The 26275-nt window shown below is 42.7% G+C and overlaps 1 protein-coding gene across 1 annotated transcript in view; it reads right to left on the bottom strand.

Moving 5' to 3' along the window:
- Positions 1-226: 226 nt before the first annotated feature.
- The window catches only part of LOC111957999 (mediator of RNA polymerase II transcription subunit 27), an 89245-nt gene continuing 63196 nt past the window's right edge, over positions 227-26275 (bottom strand). The window contains exons 5-8 of the mRNA XM_023979162.2: positions 13481-13588; positions 10381-10422; positions 6086-6163; positions 227-1022 (exon numbers count right to left, since the gene is read on the bottom strand). Of these exons, the coding sequence (XP_023834930.1) occupies positions 888-1022; positions 6086-6163; positions 10381-10422; positions 13481-13588 (363 nt within the window). The 3' untranslated portion in view covers positions 227-887. The remainder of the gene's footprint in view (positions 1023-6085; positions 6164-10380; positions 10423-13480; positions 13589-26275) is intronic.

Genomic DNA, 26275 nt, shown 5'->3' with positions numbered 1-26275 from the left:
AAGTATTCATATTTGGTTGTGTTAAGAATTGGCAAAACCATTTCCTCCATCCTGCAAAAGCTTAAAATAAGATGACACTATTAAACAAAATGTTGTACTTTATTTAGACAATGGTTATCAAAAAAAAGCACAGATTATTTTGAAAGTGTACAAAAAGTCTGCCGCCTAATTCTACAAAATGAGCAATTCCCTTCACTTGCCTTTTTAACTCCCACCTCACAAAAAAGCCTTTTTCCTCCACATATCCAGCATGGTTCATGAAATATTAAACCCAGCTCCTGTACAGAAGGGATACAACACAATGACAAACAAACTGCACAATACTTGGGCCATAAATGTGTTCGCTCTAACTTTGCTGAAAAATAACTTATTTTATTATTATTTGGAGCTTCTGGTTGTGCAGAACCTAAATAAAAAGGTTCTGCACAACCAGGGGGCTGGAGCAGGAGCACTCAACAATTTATTATATGGCAAACATTTGGAGCTGTGAGATTGGGTTAAAGTGTGAGATTGGGTTAAACGTGAGTAGACTCATTAATATGACATCATCCTACACAGTGGGAGGACAACAACACAATTCAAATCAAACCACCGGGACTGCCACTACTGGCTCATCCCTATGTGGCAATGAGGGAGGAAGAGCCAATAGTGGCAGTCTTGGCAGATTTGATTAGATCCCTCTCCCTCCCATTCCAACCCAGTTGGCTTCCTGATGCCCATTCAACCAGGAAGAGGACTATAAGGCAGTGACATACAGTCTATAAACAACAGTGCTGATGCCTACATGCACAGTGTAGGCAGAGGTTGAAGAGCAGGTGAAGTCTTGCCATGTCTTATTAGATGGGGTGTCAGAACAGTTTCCAATGGAACCTTTCCCCGCTGATTCCTCATTGCCTACACGTGTCGTGGAAGGCTTCCAGGGTGCGAAAGTCTCTCCAGGTCGGGGGAAGGCCCTCCTGCAGGAACTTCCCACAACGCTGACACGGGGTCTGGAACAGCTTGATGTAGCTTCTTAGCCAGGTCTGACAAGGAGAAAAGAAAAGGGAAATTCAGGCAGGAAGACAGTGATATAGTTCTCAGAAGGATTCACCAATAGACTGATTCTAGTAAAACATAAAATGTATCAAAACTCAATGACGGGCTATTTTGATGAACATATGAGCTGACATGGTGAGAGAGAGAGAGATAGAGAGCGAGGAGGACAGAGACACAGAGCACCAATGTGGGGATTGTGGTCGATCCACCCAGGGGTGTGAGTGGAGTCTCTCCTCATCCTCGGGCCCCCCTCTCTCTCCCAGCCCATCAGTCGGCACCAGCCAGCCACACTGCCAGACCTCCCTCACACAGTCACACACCTGTCAAACCTATTCACTGGCACCATCCATCTGCAGGATTAAAAACCTGCTCCCCGATTCATCACTGGCCAGCGTAATGATCAGCACCCTCATTGGGCGGCGTGAGAAAAGACCCATTACAACAATCTCATGTTAGCGCTGCAACGAGAAGACTACGGTTATAGGTAAGTAGAGAGTTATGCATTTGCAAAGCCTATGGAATAGCAACTGCAAAACAGGTGCAAAGAAGCCATATTTGTGTTATTGCTTAGAGGCTACTTAAGGCGGGACTTAGGCCAACTGTTCCTTTAAACAGGATTGATTGCAGACATTGTGCTAATGTCTTTCTAGACAGAGTCAAGTTGTAAACGAGGACAGGCTTGTAATGGAGGCGCCCGGGTGTTGCCCTTGAAGCAGAGCCGTTGATCTGTATGATTGGACCCAGCCACCACACCCCGGCCAGGCCAGATCAGAATAGGTCTCCAACACCGGAGTGGCTAATTAATCTCCCTCACCTCAGCACTAGGGGCACAGGTCTGCAGAGTGGACAGTTGGGCTATTTAAAAACATCAAGTAGGGCGGGCACAATTACTGCATAACCGGCGGTTATGGATGAAGACTGCCATGAAAATAAAATAACTGTCATTCTTTTCGTGTGGAACAAACAGATGACTGAAGACAGGATAGCCAGGCATTAGTGCGGTTGAGTCTGTTCTGCGGTAACATGGAGTCTTTACAACATGATGAAACTTTGTTTCACCTTGCTGAAACAAGCAAGGTGTTGTAGCAAACCAGTCTTCGGTTGCCTAGCAAAGCCCCCCTCCCTGCAGCAGCACATGCTGTCAGGAGCGGAGCAGAGGAGGAAATGTGTGAATTTTTTATATTTTATTATATATACAGATGAAGTCGGAAGTTTACATACACCTTAGCCAAATACATTTAAACTCAGTTTTTCACGATTCCTGACATTTAATCCCAGTAAGAATTCCCTGTTTTAGGTCAGTTAGGATCACCAATTTATTTTAAGAATGTGAAATGTCAGAATAATAGTAGAGAATGATTTATTTCAGCTTTTATTTCTTTCATCACATTCCCAGTGGGTCAGCAGTTTACATACACTCAATTAGTATTTGGTAGCATTGCCTTCAAATTGTTTAACTTGGGTCAAACGTTCAGGAAGCCTTCCACAAGCTTCCCACAATAAGTTGGGTGAATTTTGGCCCATTCCTTCTGACAGAGCTGGTGTAATTGAGTCAGGTTTGTAGGCCTTCTTGCTCGCACACACTTTTTCAGTTCTGCCCACAAATTTTATATGGGATTGAGGTCAGGGCTCTGTGATGGCCACTCCAATAACTTGACTTTGTTGTCCTTAGGCCATTTTGCCACAACTTTGGAAGTATGCTTGGGGTCATTGTCCATTTGGAAGACCCATTTGAGACCAAGCTTTAACTTCCTGACTGATGTCTTGAGATGTTACTTCAATATATCCACATAATTTTTCTCCCTCATGATGTCATCTATTTTGTGAAGTGCACCAGTCCCTCCTGCAGCAAAGCACCCCCACAACATGATGCTGCCACCCCCGTGCTTCACGGTTGGGATGATGTTCTTCGGTTTGCAAGCCTCCCCCTTTTTCCTCCAAACATAACGATGGTCATTATGGCCAAACAGTTCTATTTTTGTTTCATCAGACCAGAGGACATTTCTCCAAACAGTACGATCTTTGTCCCCATGTGCAGTTGCAAACCGTAGTCTGTCTTTTTATATGGTGGTTTTGTAGCAGTGGTTTCTTCCTTGCTGAGCGGTCTTTCAGGTTATGTCGATATAGGACTCGTTTTACTGTGGATATAGATACTTTTGTACCCGTTTCCTCCAGCATCTTCACAAGGTCCTTTGCTGTTGTTCTGGGATTGATTTGCACTTTTCACACCAAAGTATGTTCATCTCTAGGAGACAGAATGCGTCTCCTTTCCTGGCAGATGATGCGGCGTGGTCCCATGGTATTTACACTTGCATACTATTGTTTGTACAGATGAACGTGGTACCTTCAGGCGTTTGGAAATTGCTCCCAAGGATGAACCAGACCTGTGGAGGTGTACAAAATGCACATTTGTGGCCTGCTGGATGTCATTTTGTGAGGCTCTGGCAGTGCTCTCCTTGCACAAAGGCGGAGGTAGCGGTCCTGCTGCTGGGTTGTTGCCCTCCTACGGCCTCCTCCACGTCTCCTGATGTACTGGCCTGTCTCCTGGTAGCCCTCCATGCTCTGGACACTACGCTGACAGACACACAAACCTTCTTGCCACAGCTCGCATTGATGTGCCATCCTGGATGAGCTGCACTACCTGAGCCACTTGTGTGGGTTGTAGACTCCGTCTCATGCTACCACTAGAGTGAGAGCACCGCCACATTCAAAAGTGAACAAAACATCAGCCGGAAGCATAGGAACTGAGAAGTGGTCTGTTGTCACCACCTGCAGAATCACTCCTTTATTGGGGTGTCTTGCTAATTGCCTATAATTTCCAACTTTTGTCTATTCCATTTGCACAACAGCATGTGAAATGTATTGTCAATCAGTGTTGCTTCCTAAGTGGACAGTTTGATTTCACAGGAGTGTGATTGACTTGGAGTTACATTGTGTTGTTTAAGTGTTCCCTTTATTTTTTTGAGCAGTGTATTATATATAATATATATATATATATTACACACACAACTTTTTTCTTCTTTCTATTCTAACAGTTATAATGGTGACCGTGGTCATTTGGCTGACCAATTACTGTCATCCAAAATTCCATGACCGTTACAGCAAACATCAAGACTAATGCATAATCTTGCCCGCACTCCAGGAAGTAAGGAGTAAAAACCTCCGATGGTACCTACACATCACGCAGTAACAATGACAAGTCTATTGTACAGTATGCTTCCTGAGGTACCTCCTCCATAGGACTGTACATGTGGAGACTGGTTACAAGCTTCAGCGGACAGGGGAGCTTTGCCTGACAACCACTAATTACACTGGCTTGCGAAAGTATTCACCCCCCTGGGCATTTTTCCTATTTTGTTGCCTTACAACCTGGAATTAAAATGGATTTTTGGGGTTTGTATCATTTGATCTACACAACATGCCTACCACTTTGAACATGCAATTTATTCTGAAACAAACAAGAAATAAGACAAAAAAACTGAAAACTTGAGCAGCAAGTTTGCAGCAATTACAGCTGCAAGTCTCTTGGGTATGTCTCTATAAGCTTGGCACATCTAGCCACTGGGATTTTTGCCCATTCTTCAAGGATGATGTACAGCAATCTTTAAGTCATACCACAGATTCTCAATTGGATTGAGGTCTGAGCTTTGACTAGGCCATTCCAAGACATTTAAATGTTTCCCCTTAAACCACTCGAGTGTTGCTTTAGCAGTTTGCTTCGGGTCATTGTCCTGCTGGAAGGTGAACCTCTGTCCCAGTCTCAAATCTCTGGAAGACTGAAATAGGTTTCCCTCAAGAATTTCCATGTATTTAGCGCCATCCATCATTCCTTCAATTCTGACCAGTTTCCCAGTCCCTGCCGATGAAAAACATTGGATGGTGGTCTCAGGGCGATGAGAGGTTTTGGGTTTGCGCCAGACATAGCATTTTCCTTGATGGCCAAAAAGCTCAATTTTAGTCTCATCTGACCAGAGTACCTTCTTCCATATGTTTGGGGAGTCTCCCACATGCCTTTTGGTGAACACCAAACGTGTTTGCTTATTTATTTCTTTAAGCAATGGCTTTTCTCTGGACACAAAGCCCAGCTCTGTGGAGTGTACGGCTTAAAATTGTCCTATGGACAGATACTCCAATCTCCGCTGTGGAGCTTTGCAGCTCCTTCAGGGTTATCTTTGGTCTCTTTGTTGCCTCTCTGATTAATGCCCTCCTTGCCTGGTCTGTGAGTTTTTGTGGGCGCCCCTCTCTTGGCAGGTTTGTTGTGGTGCCATATTCTTTCCATTTTTTTTTATGGGTTTAAATGGTGCTCCGTGGGATGTTCAAAGTTTCGGATATTTTTTTATAACCCAACCCAGATCTGTACTTCTTCACAACTTTGTCCCTGACCTGTTTGGAGAGCTCCTTGGTATTGATGGTGCAGCTTGCTTGGTGGTGCCCCTAGCTTAAGTGGTGTTGCAGACTCTGGGGCCTTTGAGAACAGGTGTATATATACTGAGATCATGTGACAGATCATATGACACTTAGATTGCACACATGTGGACTTTATTTAACTAGTTATGTGACTTCTGAAGGTAATTGGTTGCACCAGATCTTATTTAGGGGCTTCATAGCAAAGGGGGTGAATACATATGAGAATATTTTGAAACAAGTAATTTTTTTCATTTCACTTCACCAATTTGGACTATTTTGTATATGTCCATAACATGAAATCCAAATAAAAATCAATTTAAACTACAGGTTGTAACGCAACTCTGAGCAAATAGGAAAAACGGCAAGGGGGATGAATACTTTTGCAAGGCACTGTATCCAGTAATAGCCTGACAGTTTTTAACCCCTTCCTCAAACATTTGTTACAGAGCTTTCAATCAAAAGCAGGTACTGTAACAGTACTGTAGGTGTGATAAGATAGAGACAGCAATGCGAGTGCAATCCATCAGCTATGTGTATATGGTGAAGATATTGGACCAAAGACAGAGTAGATTATCAAGTAGTGGAGCTCAGTCACGGGGTGGGAGTAAGTTATGTAGAGGGTTTGCTTTGTGAATGTGCTCACCATGAAGGAACGTACCACCACGTCGGGCATCTGGGGGAGTTGGTAGTGGAGCAGAGCAGTGGTGGCGTGATCCGTAACCTTAGAGAAAAACCAGGGCTTGTAAAAACACATTGTCGCTGAATATTTGTAAACATTCCAATTCCCTCTGCTAAGCCTGAGACAATACAATCACATTAAGTCTGCCAGTTCTTTTTCAATTCAATATGATTTTATGAGCAAGTGAGTACTACATATACTTAATCAATAAAAGCAGTCAAGTAAAACATGTTTTCAAGGCCTGAGCAATCATTACTCGACTTTCAACATAACTAATAGAAGTCTGCTAGACCAGCGCAGGGTTATCATTGGAGCAATCCTAATCATAGAATATACTGTATCCATCTCTCCCTCCTACACATTCACTTGGCAGTGACTAGGCATCTTATTATTCTTAATATTTTGATCAAAATCTAATATTCATCCCACATGCAATTATATGCGGCTATTTATTATGTAACTTTGATGAACCAAGTTATTCTGACATTTTGTTGTTGTTGCTGTGTCCAGGCAATATGTCCATTGCTATTGCATTTTGACCATCTGGAGACACATGACGAGTGTATGGCTATTACTAGCACATGGCAGGCAGTACAGTACATGCGCAGGGAAAACATATCAAAACCGGGGGAAAAGTTATCCCCAAAGTAGATGTAAGGTATATATATGACTGGACAGGTAACAAAGAGGCTTCGGTCACAAGTCAGATCTTGCCAGTGCAATGAAAGATGGGAGGGGAAGCTGACAGGTGCCCTCCTCGTTCCTCCCTCTCCATCAGACCGGGTCTGTTTGCATTAGAATGAGATCAAGAAATAAACATACTGTAGTTTACCAATAAAATGGTCTGACGGTGAATTGGACATACTCTGTATTTATATCCTAAAAGAAAGAAATTCTCTTATTACAATACATTTTAATAGAAAGTTAGCAAAAATAGATAAGATCTTGCTACCGTGGAAAGGAAAATACCTGTCTATTTGTGGGAAAATCACCCTGATTAACTCTTTAGTCATATCCCAGTTTACCTATTTGCTTATGACCTTGCATACACCTAGCGAACTGTTTTTTAAAATTATATGAGCAAAGAAGATGACTTTTTATTTGAAACGGCAAGCCAGACAAAATTAAACGGGCCTATTTATATCATGAATATGAATTCGGAGGGCAGAAATAATTAAATATTAAACCATTAGACCTCTCACTAAAAGCTTTAGTCATTCAAAAGTTATACTTAAATCCGAACTGGTTCTCTAGAAGATTAGTAAGAATATCTCACTCCATGTTCAAGAATGACCTTTTCCCTTTTATTCAGATTACAACCTCTCACTTTCGGTTATTTGAAAATGAAAGCATCTCTAAAATATTGCTATTTTTAAAACAAGCCATAGAAAACAAGCCGCACGGCAAGCGGTACCGGAGAGCCAAGTCTAGGACCAAAAGGCTCCTCAACAGCTTTTACCCCCAAGCCATAAGACTACTGAACAATTAATTGAATCACCACCGGACAATTTACATTGATCCCCCCTCCCTTTTGTACACTGCTGCTACTCGCTGTTGGTTTGTTACCTATGCAGTCACTTCACCCCCACCTACATGTACAGATTACCTCAACTAGCCTGTACACTGACTCGGTACCGGTGCACCCCTGTATATTGCGTCGTTATTGTTATTCTTATTGTGTTACTTATTCTTATTACTTTTTATTTTAGTCTACTTGGCAAATATTTATTCTCCTTGAACTGCACTGTTGGTTAAGGGCTTCTAAGTAAGCATTTCACGGTAAAGTCTACACGTGTATTCGGCGCATGTGACAAATACATTTTGATTTTACTTAAAACTGAGTTTTTCAATTTAAATTATTACACAAAATTCTTGCAACCAATAGAATGTTAAATATTTGGGGAATACAACCATCCCAGCAATTATATTATAGAATTATTAGATCATTTGTTTTGGTACTGTTTTAGTACATATTTAGATTGTTTTTGGTCGCAGGTTCAGGAATGGCTTAAGAATTGCAACATTTACCTGGAGCCAACTTTGCAAATAGCACTGCTGGGTGACTTAAAAAGTCATAGTCAATCGATTAATAATAGTCTTAGAATTTTTTTTATCTTTAATTTACAATATGTAGAATCTATGAAAATACTGGATGGTGTTCAGAGACAGATGGGAGGGGTTGAGTGGAGCTGAAGGATGGGACTAAAAACAAACAAACGATAACAATTGTAAAACTATACTGTGTCCGTAAAATGCAAATAGTATGTATAAGCTGGAAGTAGAAGCCTAAGAGTTGTTGTCCATTAGTAAAAATAAAGTAAAAAAGTAAAGAAAAACCCTGGAATGAGTAGGTGTGTACAAACTTTTGACTGGTACTGATTCTTTAAAGTAGCCACCATTTGCCTTGATGACAGCTCTGCACACTCTTGACATTCTCTCAACCAGCTTCATGAGGTGTGCCTTGTTAAACATTAATTTGTGGAATTTCTTTCCTTCTTAATGCGCTTGAGCCAATCAGTTGTGTATTGACACGGTAGGGGTGGTAATACAGAAGATATTTTTACCTATTTGGTAAAAAAACAAATCCATATTTTGTCAAGAACAGCTCAAATAAGCAAAAAGAAATGACAGTTCATCATTACTTGAAGACATGAAGGTCAGTCAATGCAGAAAATTCAAGAACTTTCTTCAAGTGCAGTCGCAAAAACCATCAAGCGCTATGATGAAACTATCTCTCATGAGGACCGCCACAGGAAAGGAATACCCAGAGTTACCTCTGCTGCAGAGGATAAGTTCATTATAGTTACCAGCCCAAATAAATGCTTCACAGAGTTCAAGTAACAGACTCATCTCAACATCAACTGTTCAGAGGAGACTGCGTGAATCAGGCCTTCATGGTTGAATTGCTGCAAAGAAACCACTACTAAAGGACACCAATAAGAAGAAGATACTTGCTTGGGCCAAGAAACACGAGCAATGGACATTAGATCGTGGAAATATGTCCTTTGGTCTGATGAGTCCAAATTTTAGACTTTCGGTTCCAACCGCCGTGTCTTTGTGAGACGCAGAGTAGGTGAACGGATGTTTGCCGCATGTATGGTTCCCACCAAGCAGTATGGAGGAGGTGGTGTGATGTTGTGGGGGTGCTTTGCTGGTGACACTGTCAGTGATTTATTTAGAATTCAAGGCACACTTAACTCACAAGGTTACCACAGCATTCTGCACCGATATGCCATCCCATCTGGTTTGCGCTTAGGGGGACTATCATTTGTTTTTCAACAGGACAATGACGCAACACACCTCCAGCCTGTATAAGGTTTATTTGACTAAGAAAGAGAGTGACGGGAGTGCTGCATCAGATTACTTGGCCTCCACAATCACCTGACCTCAACCCAATTGAGATGGTTTGGGATGAGTTGGACCGCAGAGTGAAGGAAAAGCAGCCAACAAGTGCTCAGCATATGTGGGAACTCCTTCAAGACTGTTGGAAAAGTATTCCAGGTGAAGCTGGTTGAGAGAATGCCAAGAGTGTGCAAAGCTGTCATCAAAGTAAAGGGTGGCTACTTTGAAGAATCTAACATTTAAAAAGTAACCAACTTTTTGGGTTACTAAATGTTTCCATATGTGTTATTTCATAGTTTTGATGTCTTCACTATTATTCTACAATGTAGAAAATAGTAAAAAAATAAATAAAAAAAAAGTAGGTGTAGGAGTCCAAACCTTTGAAATATATGGGGGATTGGAAATGATGCAGACAATTACATTGATGGAAGCCACAATCTATCTGTAATAGTAAAGCTGATCGAACGTTAAAAGTAAAAAGAAAATAGACATAAACATATAATTGAGAATTCTTTATGAAAGACACATTTGTGTGCTCTCATTCTATTCATGTTGACTTCATCGCCGTCACTGGTGTGGTTGGCTGCCCATAGGCTGCCATGCCCCTGCCTGTTGAGATTTTATGAGGGAGGGGAGTGAGGACGACTCATAATCTCTGTATGCTTGCCAGAACTGATTATGATGCAAAGTGGTTTTAGTTTAAAATCAAATCCAACAGGAAACAGAGTATATTTTGGTATGACAGGGCTTGACTAGTGAGAGAGAAGAACACACAGTAACAGGTGGCCCAACGAGAGAGAGACGACTGGACCACAATATGGAGACCTACGTGACTATTCATGAGTTCCTCAGGTTGGCGCCTGCCAAGTGGACATTGCACCTCAGTCTGGGGTGAACACATGAATATGAGGTCTCACCTTTTGAAATACTTGATAGTTTGACTTCGACCAGATATCCAGCTGAGGAGAGAAAAGGAGAAATCATTTTCAAACCATTACACATTCTTTTATTCAGTTGTATATGATTCAAATCATACCAAGTGCTCCTTTGGTGAGTTCAGAACAATGGGATTGGATTAAATATGTTGTCCTCGTCATCATCAAGACTGACAACGCCAACAACTTTCTCTTGGTATTCGTGATACCATTCATTAGCATTGCATTCTGGGATTTTGATCATTTGATCAGGTCTATATTTTTTGCTCAAATGATTCCTCTCTTCTTGCCGCCCTACTGTCCTCTGGCTTGCATGGTCCTACAGTAAATGAGGAGAGGTGAGCAGGAGATTGTGTGAAGGTTGTCCAAACACTTTCAAAGGCGTTAACAAATCAAAACGCTCCCCTGAATCTAATATCAAACAGGCCTGGTGTCAGCATTTATTAGAGAAATCGGATTCGATCCCCCTCTGTCCCTCTACCCACTCCCGACACACAGAGACCCTTTGAAGGGGGAAGAATACAGGATCGCAAATTACCCAAGAGATGCCTTAGATAGCCTTTGAAGCCCTCCTTTGATAGTGCAGTTTTCCTTCTCCTTTTTCCTCTCTCTTTCTGTACGCTAGGAGGCTCAGCTTGCGGCTCCAGCTGCTTCTTACAATATGATAATTAGTGGAGAAAATGGCAGAAATGGGGATGGTGGACCCTGAGGACGGAGCAGACGAGGCAAGACACCCTAAACTAAACCCTGGCTGCTGCTGTTGTGTCTAAGTCATCCTAGGTGGTGCTTTGGGAATGTCTGGACTACAAAACATTTTCCAAGGAGCAGATTATCTCTATAAAGTACCTGGTTAGTTGTGGCAGTATATGTAAGAGCTTGATTGTAAACACACATGCATGAACACACACACAATTGCGTACATCAGACAACACTGTTGTAGTGGGAGGTTCAAAAGTCTCCCCTTCATTGGCTTAATTAACAGTGCTAGTTCTCTGTGGCTTTGATGGCCTCCTCATATTCATGTCAGTTCAAAGAGTCCCGGAGTGAGGGCGAAACGCCAACACAGAGCCATATTCAAAATGAACGAGGGACTGACAGACGGGAAATCATAGAGGAAAGCCAATGTCTCCCATCCTTTACAAGCTTTTCATGGGAGAGAGTGATAAAGGAAGCCGTCATCTAAATGATTCAACAGTGCCAACAGAAAACTGACAATGAGGATTGTAGGTCCAGACCCTAGATTGCATACTCTTACGTTAGCAGCTGGAAACTGTCAGCCCTCTAACAAAACTGTTCGACAGGAGGCTATATGAGGTCACTTTGAAAACATAGCCCAGAGAGACCCATTCATGGTACCCAGGAAACTCTCAAGAGGACTGAGCTCTCCTTGGATGTGTACAGATGATATACAGTGCATTCGGAAAGTATTCAGACCCCTTGACTTTTTTCCACATTTTGTTACGTTACAGCCTTATTCTAAAATGTATTCAATCCCCCCCCCCCCTCTCAATCTACACACAATACCCCATGATGACAAAGCAAAAACTTCTTTGAAGAAATGTTTACTAATTTATAAATAAAACTGAAATATAACATTTACATAAGTATTCAGACCCTTTACTCAGTACTTTGCTGAAGCACCTTTGGCAGCGATTACAGCATCGAGTCTTCTTGCGTATGACACTACAAACTTGGCACACCTGTATTTGGGGAGTTTCTCCCATTCTTCTCTGCAGATCCTCTCAAGTTCTGTTAGTTTGGATGGGGAGCGTTGCTGCACAGCTATTTTCAGGTCTCTCCAGAGATGTTTGATCCGGTTCAAGTCCAGGCTCTGGCTATGCCACTCAAGGACATTCAGAAATTTGTCCCAAAGCCACTCCTGCGTTGTCTTGGCTGTGTGCTTAGGGTCGTTGTCCTGTTGGAAGGTAAAACCTTTGTCCCAGTCCGAGCTCCTGAGCGCTCTGGAGCAGGTTTCATCAAGGATATCTCTTTGTATTTTGCTCCGTTCATCTTTGCCTCGATTCTTACTAGTCTCCCAGTCCCTGCCTCTGAAAAACATCCCCACAGCATGATGCTGTCACCACGCTTCAACGTAGGGATTGTGCCAGGTTTCCTCCCGACGTGACTCTTGGCATTCAGGCCAAAGAGTTTAATCTTGGTTTCATCAGACCAGAGAATCTTGTTTGTCATGGTTTTTAGGTGTATTTTGACAAACTCCAAGCGGACTGTCATGTACCTTTCTTTAACTGAGGAGTGGCTTCCGCCTGGCTACTCTACAATAAAGGCCTGATTGGTAGAGTGCTGCAGAGATGGTTATCCTTCTGGAAGATTCTCCCATCTCCACAGAGGAACTCTAGAGCTCTGTCAGAGTGACCATCGGGTTCTTGGTCACCTCCCTGACCAAGACCCTTCTTCCCCGATTGCTCAGTTTGGTGGTTCCAAACTTCTTCCATTTAAGAATGATGGAGGTCACTGTGTTCTTGGGGACCTTCAATGCTGCAGACCTTTTTTGGTACCCTTCCGCAGATCTGTGCCTCGACACAATCCTGTCTCGGAGCTGTACGGACAATTACTTCGACCTCATGGCTTGGTTTTTTCTCTGACATGAACTGTCAACTGTGGGATATTATATAGACAGGTGTATGCCTTTCCAAATCATGTCAAATCAATTGCATTTACCACAGGTGGACTCCAATCAAGTTGTAGGAACATCTCAAGGATGATCAATGGAAACAGGATGCACCTGAGCTCAATTTCGAGTCTCATAGCAAAGGGTCTGAATACTTGCGCAAATAAGGTATTTTTGTTTTTATTTTTTATAAATTTGCAAAAATGTCTAAAACCTGTTTTCGCTTTGTTATTATAGGGTATTGTGTGTAGATTGCTGAATAATTGTTTTTACTTAATCCAGGGGTCTGAATACTTTCAGAAGGCACTGAATGCCTAGTATGACGCCTCTTATGTCAAGTAAAAAAATACCGTACTTGTATTTTTGCAATGGAGAGAGGGTTGCACCTCACTATCACATGCAGTACTACTCAATCCAGTTGTTTGGGCAAAAACCTCCCATTTAAAGCAATACCTTGCCATCCTCGGAATACACGTTCTCGTTGAATCCTCTCACGATGGTTCGGTCTATGAACAGGCTTCTCATCACCACAATGGTTTTCAGCACTTTCCCCAACGTCACCTAAAGGAAGAGACAGCAGAGAGGAAAAAACAATGACAAATTCAGCACTGTTCAGTCTCTCCTAACCTACCACTATGCCAAAGAAATGTGCTTAGCCTTCTCTCCCCTTCTCTTTCCCCTTGAGACGGTGGTTAACCTACAACCTACAGTGCTCTCCACTGGATGGCCCAATAGGCTTGCTGTACACAACCTTTCCAGTGAATTAACCTTGGAAAAGAGCAGACACCTCTTTGCATCGCGCTTGACAAACAGAATTGCTGAGCTGCAAAGTGTGCCTGTGTTAGACATTGACCTTGATCTTTGAAGGATAAGGAAAGTTTACAGAGGGCTTTGACTTGAGGTCTTTGGGTATCTCTGTATAAGAGCAGCGGGATCCCGTGTGGCTCAGTTGGTAGAGCATGGCGCTTGCAACGCTAGGGTTGTGGGTTCAATTCCCACGGGGGGACCAGGATGAATATGTATGAACTTTCCAATTTGTAAGTCGCTCTGGATAAGAGCGTCCGCTAAATGACGTAAATGTAATGTAAATAAGAATGAGGCACAGCGGAAATCGGCCTCTTTTGGACTTCCCACTGCAAGTACTGGAGATAGAGAGAGAGGTGGGGGAGGAAAGGGGGAAGAAGGGGAGCATGATAGGAGAAAAGCCCCCTCTTTATTTGTCAAATCTGTTCAAACATCAGCAGCATCCCCAGAACAAAACAGCGGTGCTTATCGCCTGATCTACCCAGCCTGAATTATTTATCCCAGGCAGCGCTCTGGCTCGGTCGGCGAGTGGGCGGGAAACACCGTCCCAGACTGACAAGGAGAGGACAGTGTTTGGGAGGGCTTCAACTCTTTTCGTGACTCCACTCAAACATGAGAAAGAGATGGTGACTGAGAAACCCTCTCATTGAAACAAGCCAAATCAGTTGGATTCAACGGAAGACTGTATGACATTGCATGAACTGAGCAACAACGCCTTAGAGAGACAAGAAGGATGATGTGGCAATGGAGGTTACAGGTTACATTCTCTGTAAATTGTCTTCATTAGGCTCCGCTAAACTGAGAACATTGTGTAGAAATGGTTTTGAAGTCTGAAAACGTATGGTAGGCCTACATGTTAATTATACAGTAATGGGCTAACCAATATATTACTTATTTGTTTCTTTGGTACAATTTACCAATTGTGTTGAATTCTAGCCTATCCATTTGTTGCCATATAATTTCCTGATAATATCAGACATTGTGGAAAGAGTACCGTAAAATGAAGTGTTACCAAGACATCTGCAATGGCCAAAAGTTGACCAGTTATATGTTTTTCTAGCTCTAAATCCTATGGAAGCTGACCAGAGTTTCAGTTCATGGCAGAATAGTAAGAGGTTTGGTATTTGAATTTGTGCGGTGAGGAAAACCCCCAGCATTGTCTAACACTTCAAAAGCATTTGACTTGATGGATTGTTCTACACTTCAAAAGAAGAAACAAAAGGACACTTTTTAAGTCCGGTGACAGAGAATCTAACGATCCTCCATGCATAAATGAATAAATCCATTAATGAGGAAAATATCACCATTGAATAGTATTTGTTTCCCGCAGAAGACGGCTGGTTAGATGGCCTAAGAGGCTTCTGTAAAAGGCTTGTCATTTCCAGAGCTCTTGTAAGCCTGCTAATTGGAGAGGTGATCGACAAACTCATTTCGAGGAGTGCCTGAACACATCAAGTGCAGTTTAGAGAGGAGAGAAACGTCCTCCTGTTTAGTGTGTTACCACAGACAAGTAAAAGACAGTGACGGTTACGAAACAGTATGAGGCTAACTAAGTCAAATTACCCTTTTACTCATGCAGGAAAAGAGGAAGAAAGTCTTCCTGCATGGCCAGCCAAAGTCGGCTATCTCTTCTAGTCAGGTTAAACTGTCGATCAACCCAGAACCACTACTAAGAGCAGTGCACACAAAGACCTGTCTCTCCAAAATACCTTCAGAGAGATGACACCAAAATACACTTTGAACACTTTGAATAGTGCAGACCTGCACGGCCCTTTTAAATTCAACAGAGGAGTGGGGATTAGACGTGATTAAACATGTCAAGAAAACCCATCCGCACCCAATCATATTTCATTAGGGTGCCTCAGCAACACACATTTCCCCTTCTTTAGCGGTTGGGCTTATTACATTCAGGAGTGTCAGGGAGGCTCAAAGGCTGCCATGTCTCTCCGGCAGCCCGCTCGCTCCCCAGAAAGACAGGTGCTCAAAGGGAGAATCCATTACTGACGACAGGCCTTTTATAGAGGCGGGCCCTAGTTCTCTGCTCAGGCTTGGCCAGGCCCTGAGGCTCATCCACACTGACTGACTGACTGACTAACTAAAGCACACTGGACAGGCTTCCATCTCCCATGCCTGATAAACAGTCACCAATCTCTTCAGCTACAACAAATTCAAATCAATTCTCCTCCATAGTAAACTTTTCAGTAATTTTAGTAGCCTTGTATTGTAGCCTTTTCAGTATTTCTCTATTAGACCTACTCTGCAAGAAAAATACGGTAATTGACAAAGTTTTGGTCAAATTTTTGTAACTCACAAGTCAATAAGAAGCTAAGAATAATATTTAATTCCATCAACACTTCCATTAATGGACCCAGAACGGACTGTACGTCAGGAGAAAGGGAGACCAGGGGCATGGGGCAATTGTAAAACTTTGAATTTCTCCAAACAGAAACAAGCTAGAGTGATTCAACTCACTCAATACATGCTCATTTAGGTTCCCCCTGCTTGAAATGTTTTAGCCAAATGTCTCATTATTTTCAAATTTTATGGGCAAAAGTCATTTTTTTCCACCAGCTGTATATTTTTTATACTGTCCTGACCATTAATGTCCAATAATTCTAATTAGCATAATTGTATCACTAAAGAATTTACACCCCTTGACTTTTCTCACATTTTGTTGTTACAGCCTGATTTCAAAATGGATAAAAATGAGATTTTTGGTCACTGGTTTACACACACACACACACAATACCCCATAATGTCAAAGTGGAATTATGTTTTTCGAAATATTTACAAATTAATAAAAAATGAAGATCTGTAATGTCTTGAGTCAATAAGTATTCAACCCCTTTGTTATAGCAAACCTAAATAAATTCAGGAGAGCAAATTTGCTTAACAAGACAAATTAAGTTGCATGGACTCTGTGTGCAATAATAGTGTTTAACATGATGTTTAGCCAACATACAGTGCCTTCAGAAAGTATTCACACCCCTGGACTTTTTCAACATTTTGTAGTGTTAAAGTGGGATTAAAATTGATTTAATTGTCATTTTTTGTCAATGATTTAAACAAAATACTCTGTCAAAGTGTAAGAAAAATTCCAACATTTGTAAAAAAAAAAATATATATATATACAGTGGGGAGAACAAGTATTTGATACACTGCCGATTTTGAAGGTTTTCCTACTTACAAAGCATGTAGAGGTCTGTAATTTTTATCATAGGTACACTTCAACTGTGAGAGACGGAATCTAAAACAAAAATCCAGAAAATCACATTGTATGATTTTTAAGTAATTAAATTGCATTTTATTGCGTGACATAAGTATTTGATACATCAGAAAAGCAGAACTTAATATTTGGTACAGAAACCTTTGTTTGCAATTACAAAGATCATACGTTTCCTGTAGTTATTGACCAGGTTTGCACACACTGCAGCAGGGATTTTGGCCCACTCCTCCATACATACCTTCTCCAGATCCTTCAGGTTTCGGGGCTGTCGGTGGGCAATACGGACGTTCAGCTCCCTCCAAAGATTTTCTATTGGGTTCAGGTCTGGAGACTGGCTAGGCCACTCCAGGACCTTGAGATGCTTCTTACGGAGCCACTCCTTAGTTGCCCTGGCTGTGTGTTTCGGGTCGTTGTCATGCTGGAAGATCCAGCCACGACCCATCTTCAATGCTCTTACTGAGGGAAGGAGGTTTTTGGCCAAGATCTCGCGATACATGGCCCCATCCATCCTCCCCTCAATACGGTGCAGTCGTCCTGTCCCCTTTGCAGAAAAGCATCCCCAAAGAATTATGTCTCCACCTCCATGCTTCACGGTTGGGAGGGTGTTCTTGGGGTTGTACTCAACCTTCTTCTTCCTCCAAACACGGCGAGTGGAGTTTAGACCAAAAAGCTCTATTTTTGTCTCATCAGACCACATGACCTTCTCCCATTCCTCCTCTGGATCATCCAGATGGTCATTGGCAAACTTCAGACGGGCCTGGACATGCGCTGGCTTGAGCAGGGGGACCTTGCGTGCGCTGCAGGATTTCAATCCATGACAGCGTAGTGTGTTACTAATGGTTTTCTTTGAGACTGTGGTCCCAGCTCTCTTCAGGTCATTGACCAGGTCCTGCCGTGTAGTTCTGGGCTGATCCCTCACCTTCCTTATGATCATTGATGCCCCACGAGGTGAGATCTTGCATGGAGCCCCAGACCGAGGGTGATTGACCGTCATCTTGAACATCTTCCATTTTCTAATAATTGCGCCAACAGTTGTTGCCTTCTCACCAAGCTGCTTGCCTATTGTCCTGTAGCCCATCCCAGCCTTGTGCAGGTCTACAATTTTATCCCTGATGTCCTTACACAGCTCTCTGGTCTTGGCCATTGTGGAGAGATTGGAGTCTGTTTGATTGAGTGTGTGTACAGGTGTCTTTTATACAGGTAACGAGTTCAAACAGGTGCAGTTAATACAGGTAATGAGTGGAGAACAGGAGGGCTTCTTAAAGAAAAACTAACAGGTCTGTGAGAGCCGGAATTCTTACTGGTTGGTAGGTGATCAAATACTTATGTCACGCAATAAAATGCAATTTAATTACTTAAAAATCATACAATGTGATTTTCTGGATTTTTGTTTTAGATTCCGTCTCTCACAGTTGAAGTGTACCTATGATAAAAATTACAGACCTCTACATGCTTTGTAAGTAGGAAAACCTTCAAAATCGGCAGTGTATCAAATACTTGTTCTCCCCACTGTATATATATATATAACACTATTGATTAGATAAGTATTCCAACCCCAAGTCAATACTTTGTAGAAGCACCTTTGGCAGCAATTACAGCTGTGAGTCTTTCTGGGTCGCTAAGAGCTAAGAGCTTTCCACACCTGGGTTCTGCAACATTAGCCTATTATTATTTTCAAAATTCTTCTTTGTAGTGACTGGGTCTATTGATACACCATCCAAAGCATAGTTAATAACTTCACCATGCTCCAAGGGACATTCAATGTTAGCTTTTGCTTCATTTTTTAAATCTACCAATAGGTGCCCTTTTTTGCCAGGCAGTGGAAAACCTCCCTGGTCTTTCTGGCTGAATCTGTGTTTGAAATTCACTGCTCGACTGGGGGACCTTACAAATAATTGTATGTGTGGGGTACAGAGATTAAGTAGTCATTCAAAAATCATGTTTAAGTTCATATTTATATCCAAAAACCTCTGTTTAAATTGGCGCCATGTTCGGAAATGACTTCAAAATATCCAGAGAAATTGCAGAGAGCCACGTCAAATAACAGAAATACCCATCATAAACTTTGATGAAAGATACATGTTTTACATAGAATTAAAGATAAACTTGTTCTTAATGCAACCGCTGTGTCAGATTTCAAAAAGCTTTACGGCAAAACACAATATTCAATAATCTGAAAACAGCGTTCTACCACAAAAGCAAGCCATACAGTTACCCGCCCAAATTATGCAGTCAACAAAACTCATAAAAATAATTATAAATCTTCACTTACCTTTGCTGATCTTCGTCGGAATGCACTCCCAGGACTCCCACTTCCACAAGAAATGTTCGTTTTTTTAGGTAATGTTCATCATTTATGTTCAAATAGCTATTTTTGTCGCGTATTTGGTATACAAATCCAACGTCAGGGAAGCGCGTTCACTAAAACCTGACGAAATGTCCAAAAGTTCCATAACAGTCCGTAGAAACATGTCAAACGATGTATTGAATCAATCTTTAGAATGTTTTTAACATAAATCTTGAATAACGTTCCAACCGGAGAATTACATTGACTTCAGATGAGCGATGGAACGGAGCTCCCTCTCATGTGAACGCGCATGGTCAAAGAATGGTCACCCCATGGCAGACCTGACTAATTCTCCTCTCATCCGGCCCCCCTTCACAGTAGAGTCATCAGACAACGTTCTACAGACTGTTGACATCTAGTGGAAGCCGTAGGAAGTGAAAACTCATCCATATCTCGCTGTGATTTTAATGGGAGCTTGGTTGAAAATCTACCAGCCTCAGAATTTCCACTTCCTGTTCGGATTTTTTCTCAGGTTTTTGCCCGCCATATGACTTCTGTTATACTCACAGACATAATTCAAACAGTTTTAGAAACTTGAGTGTTTTCTATCCAATACTACTAATAATATGCATATATTAGCAACTATAACTGAGGAGCAGGCCGTTTACTCTGGGCACCTTTCATCCAAGCTACTCAATACTGCCCCTGCAGCCATAAGAACACTATTACTGCACACAGAGTGAGTCCATGCAACTTATGTGACTTGTTAAGTACATTTTTACTCCTGAATTTATTCAGGCTTGCCATTTCAATCCTGCAGACATTTTTTGGTACCCTTCCCCAGAACTGTGCCTCGACACAATCCTGTCTTGGAGCTGTACGGACAATTCCTTCGACCTCATGGCTTGTTTTTTTTCTCTGACACGCACTGTCAACTGTGGAACCTTATATAGACAGGTGTGTGCCTTTCCATGTCCAATCAATTGAATTTATCACAGGTGGACTCCAATCAAGTTGTAGAAACATCTCAAGGATGATCCAAGATGGCGTAGCAGTCGGACGTGTGTTTTGTCTTGTCCCGTCATGTCCCGTGTAATTATATTCTCCTGCAACCCGCCTCACCTAATGTGGTACGGATCTGCTATTTTTATACTTTAGAACCGGAAACCCCATCAGAATATAGCCAGCTAAATAGCTACTAGCTAGTAGTCAGTTAGCCACTGCTAGCGGTCTTCACTGTTAACTCGGACAACAGCCAGCCTCAGCTCGGTCAATACCTGCCAGTCAGCACAGCGCGATATCAACCCAGAGCATATCGGACTGATTTTTCTCTACCACATCTCCGGATTCCTACCGCAAGCTCTGAACCTTTACACCAGATCATCGCAGCTAGCTAGCTGCAATCCGAGTGGCTACTCCTGGCTAACGTCTCTGTCCCAAGGCAAGCACCAGTTAGCCTTGAGCTAGCCTCGAGCTAGGCCCATCTCCCGGCTAGCCGAATAGGTCCACCAGCTAATTATTGGGCTACAATACCTCTTTTGCCATTTGGCCTGGACCCTTTACTTGAATCTCTTCTTCCACGCCCACTGTGTTCCAAACACACTAGACGACCAGTTCTTATAGCCTTTAGTCGTACTGTTATCCTACTCCTCGTCTGTTCCTCTGGTGATGTAGAGCTTAACCCAGGCCCTGCAGCCCCCAGCACCACTCCCATTTCCTAGACGCTCTCATTTGTTGACTTCTGTAACCGTAAAAGCCTTGGTTTCATGCATGTAAACATCAGAAGCCTCCTCCCTAAGTTCGTTTTATTCACTGCTTTAGCACACTCCACCAACCCTGATGTCCTAGCCGTGTCTGAATCCAGTCTTTGGAAGGCCATCAAAAATCCTGAAATTTCCATACCCAACGACAACATTTTCTGACAAGATAGAAGTGCCAAAGGGGGCAGAGTTGCAATCTACTGCAGAGATAGCCTGCAGAGTTCTGTCATACTATCCAGGTCTGTGTCCAAACAATTCGAGCTTCTACTTTAAAAAATCCACCTTTCCAAAAACAAGTCTCTCACTGTTGCCGCTTGTTATAGAGCCCCCAGCTGTGCCCTGGACACCACATGTGAATTGATTGTCCCCCCATCTATCTTCAGAGTTCGTACTGTTAGGTGACTGGCATATGCTTAAATCCCCGGCCATCCTACAATCTAAGCTAGATGCCCTCAATCTCACACAAATGATCAAGGAACCTACCAGGTACAACCCTACATCTGTAACCACCACCCTCTTAGATATCATCCTGACCAACTTGCCATTTAAATACACCTCTGCTGTCTTCAACCAGGATCTCGGCGATCACTGCCTCATTCCCTGCGTCCGTAATGGGTCCGCAGTCAAACGACCACCCCTCATCCCTGTCAATTGGTCCCTAAAACACTTTGGCGAGCAGGCCTTTCTAATCGACCTGGCCCGGGTATCCTGGAAGGATATTGACCTCATCCCGTCAGTAGAGGATGCCTGGTTGCTCTTTAAAAGTTCTTTCCTCACCATCTTAAATAAGCATGCCCCTTTCAAAAAATTTTGAACTAAGAACAGAGAAAGCCCTTTGTTTACCCCAGACTTGACTGCTCTTGACCAGCACAAAAACATCCTGTGGTGTTCTGCATTAGCATCGAATAGCCCCCGCGATATGCAACTTTTCAGGGAAGTCAGGAACCAACATACACAGTCAGTTTGAAAAAGCTAACCTTAGCTTTCCTAACAGAAACATGCATCCTGCAGCACTAACTCCAAAAAGTTTTGGGACACTAAAGTCCATGAAGAACAAGAGCACCTCCTCCCAGCTGCCCACTGTACTGAGGCTAGGAAACACTGTCACCACCGATAGATCTATGATAATTTTTCTACGGCTGGCCATGCTTTCCACCTGGTTACCCTTACCCTGGCCAACAGCTCTGCACCCCCTGCAGCAGCAACTTGCCAAAAGCCCCCCCCCCCCCCCCCTTCTCCTTCACCCAAATCCAGATAGTTGATGTTCTGAAAGAGCTGCAAAATCTGGATCCCTACACATCAGCTGGGCTAGACAATCTGGAACCTCTCTAAAATTATCTGCCGAAAATGTTGCTACCCCTATTACTAGCCTTTTCAACCTCTCTTTCGTATTGTCTGAGATTCCCAAAGATTGGAAAGCTGCCACGGTCATCCCGCTCTTCAAAGGGGGAGACACTCTAGACCCAAACTGTTATAGACCTACAGTGGGGCAAAAAAGTATTTAGTCAGCCACCAATTGTGCAAGTTTCTCCCACTTAAAAAGATGAGAGAGGCCTGTAAATTTCATCATAGGTACACTTCAACTATGACAGACAAAATGAAAAAAAAATCCAGAAAATCACATTGTAGGATTTTTATTTATTTATTTGCAAATTATGGTGGAAAATATGTATTTGGTCACCTACAAACAAGCAAGATTTCTGGCTCTCACAGACCTGTAACTTCTTCTTTAGAGGCTCCTCTGTCCTCCACTCGTTACCTGTATTAATGGCACCTGTTTGAACTTGTTATCAGTTAATAAGACACCTGTCCACAACCTCAAACAGTCACACTCCAAACTCCACTATGCCAAGACCAAAGAGCTGTCAAATGACACCAGAAACAAAATTGTAGACCTGCACCAGGCTGGGAAGACTGAATCTGCAATAGGTAAGCAGCTTGGTTTGAAGAAGTCAACTGTGGGAGCAATTATTAGGATATGGAAGACATACAAGACCACTGATAATCTCCCTCGATCTGGGGCTCCACGCAAGATCTCACCCCGTGGGGTCAAAATGATCCCACGGGAAAAAATCCCAGAACACACGGGGGGACCTAGTGAATGACCTGCAGAGAGCTGGGACCAAAGTAACAAAGCCTACCATCAGTAACACACTACGCCTCCAGGGACTCAAATCTCTGCAGTGCCAGACGTGTCCCCCTGCTTAAGCCAGTACATGTCCAGGCCCGTCTGAAGTTTGCTAGAGAGCATTTGGATGATCCAGAAGAAGTTGGAGAATGTCATATGGTCAGATGAAACCAAAATATAACTTTTTGGTAAAAACTCAACTCGTCGTGTTTGGAGGACAAAGAATGCTGAGTTGCATCCAAAGAACACCATACCTACTGTGAAGCATGGGGGTGGAAACATCATGCTTTGGGGCTGTTTTTCTGCAAAGGGGACCAGGACGACTGATCCGTGTAAAGGAAAGAATGAATGGGGCCATGTATCGTGAGATTTTGAGTGAAAACCTCCTTCCATCAGCAAGGGCATTGAAGATGAAACGTGGCTGGGTCTTTCAGCATGACAATGATCCAAACACACCGCCCGGCAACGAAGGAGTGGCTTCGTAAGAGCATTTCAAGGTCCTGGAGTGGCCTAGCCAGTCTCCAGATCTCAACCCCATAGAAATCTTTGGAGGGAGTTGAAAGTCCGTGTTGCCCAGCAACAGCCCCAAAACATCACTGCTCTAGAGGAGATCTGCATGGAGGAATGGGCCAAAATACCAGCAACAGTGTGTGAAAACCTTGTGAAGACTTGCAGAAAACGTTTGACCTCTGTCATTGCCAACAAAGGGTATATAACAAAGTATTGAGATAAACTTTTGTTATTGACCAAATACTTATTTTCCACCATAATTTGCAAATAAATTCATTAAAATTCCTACAATGTGATTTTCTGGATTTCTTTTTCTCATTTTGTCTGTCATAGTTGAAGTGTACCTATGATGAATATGAATATGTGGACAACTACAAATACCTAGGTGTCTGGTTAGACTGTAAACTCTCCTTCCAGACTCACATTAAGCATCTCCAATTTAAAATGAAATCTAGAATCGGCTTCCTATTTCGCAACAAAGCCTCCTTCACTCATGCTGCCAAACATACTCTCGTAAAACTGACTATCCTACCAATCCTTGACTTTGGCGATGTCATTTATAAAATAGCCTCCAACACTCTACTCAGCAAACTGGATGTAGTCTATCACAGTGCCATCCGTTTTGTCACCAAAGCCCCATATACTACCCACCACTGAGACCTGTATGCTCTCGTTGGCTGGCCCTCGCTACATATTCGTCGCCAAACCTACTGGCTCCAGGTCATCTATAAGTCTTTGCTAGGTAAAGCCCCGCCTTATCTCAGCTCACTGTTCACCATAGCAACACCCACCAGTAGCACGCGCTCCAGCAGGTATATTTTACTGGTCATCCCCAAAGCCAACACTTCCTTAGGCCGCCTTTCCTTACAGTTCTCTGCTGCCAATGACTGGAACGAATTGCAAAAATCACTGAAGCTGGAGACTTATATCTCCCTCTCTACCTGCTGTCAGAGCAGCTCACAGATCACTGCAACTGTACATAGACAATCTGTAAATAGCACACCCAACTACCTCATCCCCATATTGTTATTTATCTTCTTGCACCCCAGTATCTCTACTTGCACATCATCCTCTGCACATCCATCACTCCAGTGTTAATGCTAAATTGTAATTATTCCGCCTCTATGGCCTATTTATTGCCTTACCTCCCTAATCTTCTACATTTGCACACACTGTACACAGATTTTTCTATTGAATTATTGACTGTACGTTTGTTTATCTGTAACTCTGTGTTGTTGTTTTTGTCGCACAGCTTTGCTTTATCTTGGCCAGGTCGCAGTTGTAAATGAGAACTTGTTCTCAACTGGCCTACCTGGTTAAATAAAGGTGAAGAAAAGAATCAATGGAAACAGGATGCACCTGAGCTCAATTTCGAGTCTCATAGCAAAGGGTCTGAATACTTACTTAGGCGCTAAAATACAGACCATCTGCTTCAGGCTCTGTCTATCCAGTGAAATGGGACAGAAGAAAGCTGTGCGCTCACACAGACGCACAGGTACATGTACGCTTATACTAGGAATTGATCTACAGGTCTCATTCCTGAACAACTGTTGACAGATTATGTCTGACATATTCACAACCACAATGGTCAGCACAATCGTAGAGTCTAAGACTTCTCTCTACACTCAGGTCTTCTCCACTGCATCTTTTATGAAGGTTTCAAACTTGTTTGAAGTGACTACAAATGAGACTGACTACCTAGTTGGTTGTACTTTATACATTTCCAAAGTGCTTTCCTGGTGCCCAGACTAAAAGTATGGCCCTGGCAGGGCTCCAGTAGCCAGTGGGTAGAGCAGAGCTCCACCTAGGGCGCCGATGAGCAGGCCTAGTGTGGTTAATTAGGAAAAGTGAAAGTGCATTTCTGTCCATGGCTGCAGCATAGGCTCACAGATGGTGGTACGTTTTATTTAGCAAGAGAGTGGGCAGCCGAGCGCATATAGTAGAGAGCAGAGCACACAACAAATTGGAGACGCGATTAAAAAGTGAAAGTTTCCAAGCAAAAAGTGGATGTGACTGACGTCCTCTATGGTCCTGTTAGATAAAAAGAGAGCCGACACGCTGAGATGGAGAAAAAAAAGAGAGCGTCAGAGAAAGAGGACAGTCTGCCTTGCAATAAAAGGCTCTGCAGTTTCCACGTGCTACCTCCGCAGCACACGTCACAGACACGGAGAGGCTCATAATTCAAGATCCCAAACTATAGCCCACTGATATGTCACCTCAAGGAATAAGGTTTATGAAGTTGTGTGGCTGTGGGCAACAAATGGTAGGAAAAAAAACACCAATTCCCCTTCCTCTTGACAGTTAATCATTTGTTCTGAAGAAAAACTCCATGAAACCCAACAATGCCACTGTGTGACACTAGGGGGAGGGAATTGTTGAAGGTGAATCAGTTCCTTCTTTGAACTGGTGAAATAACAGTGTGAGAGGGATCACTTGGACTTATGATGGAAACGCCTCCACTATTTTAGATCTCCTTTTCATTCAGCAGGAATGAACATTTTTAAAATCACCAAAACAGGACTTATTTGCCCAT

Source organism: Salvelinus sp. IW2-2015, linkage group LG33, assembly GCF_002910315.2.
Source record: "Salvelinus sp. IW2-2015 linkage group LG33, ASM291031v2, whole genome shotgun sequence".
Classification (NCBI taxonomy): domain Eukaryota; kingdom Metazoa; phylum Chordata; class Actinopteri; order Salmoniformes; family Salmonidae; genus Salvelinus; species Salvelinus sp. IW2-2015.
Note: the sequence above shows the minus strand (reverse complement) of the source record. Positions and strands in the feature narration are given on the sequence as shown.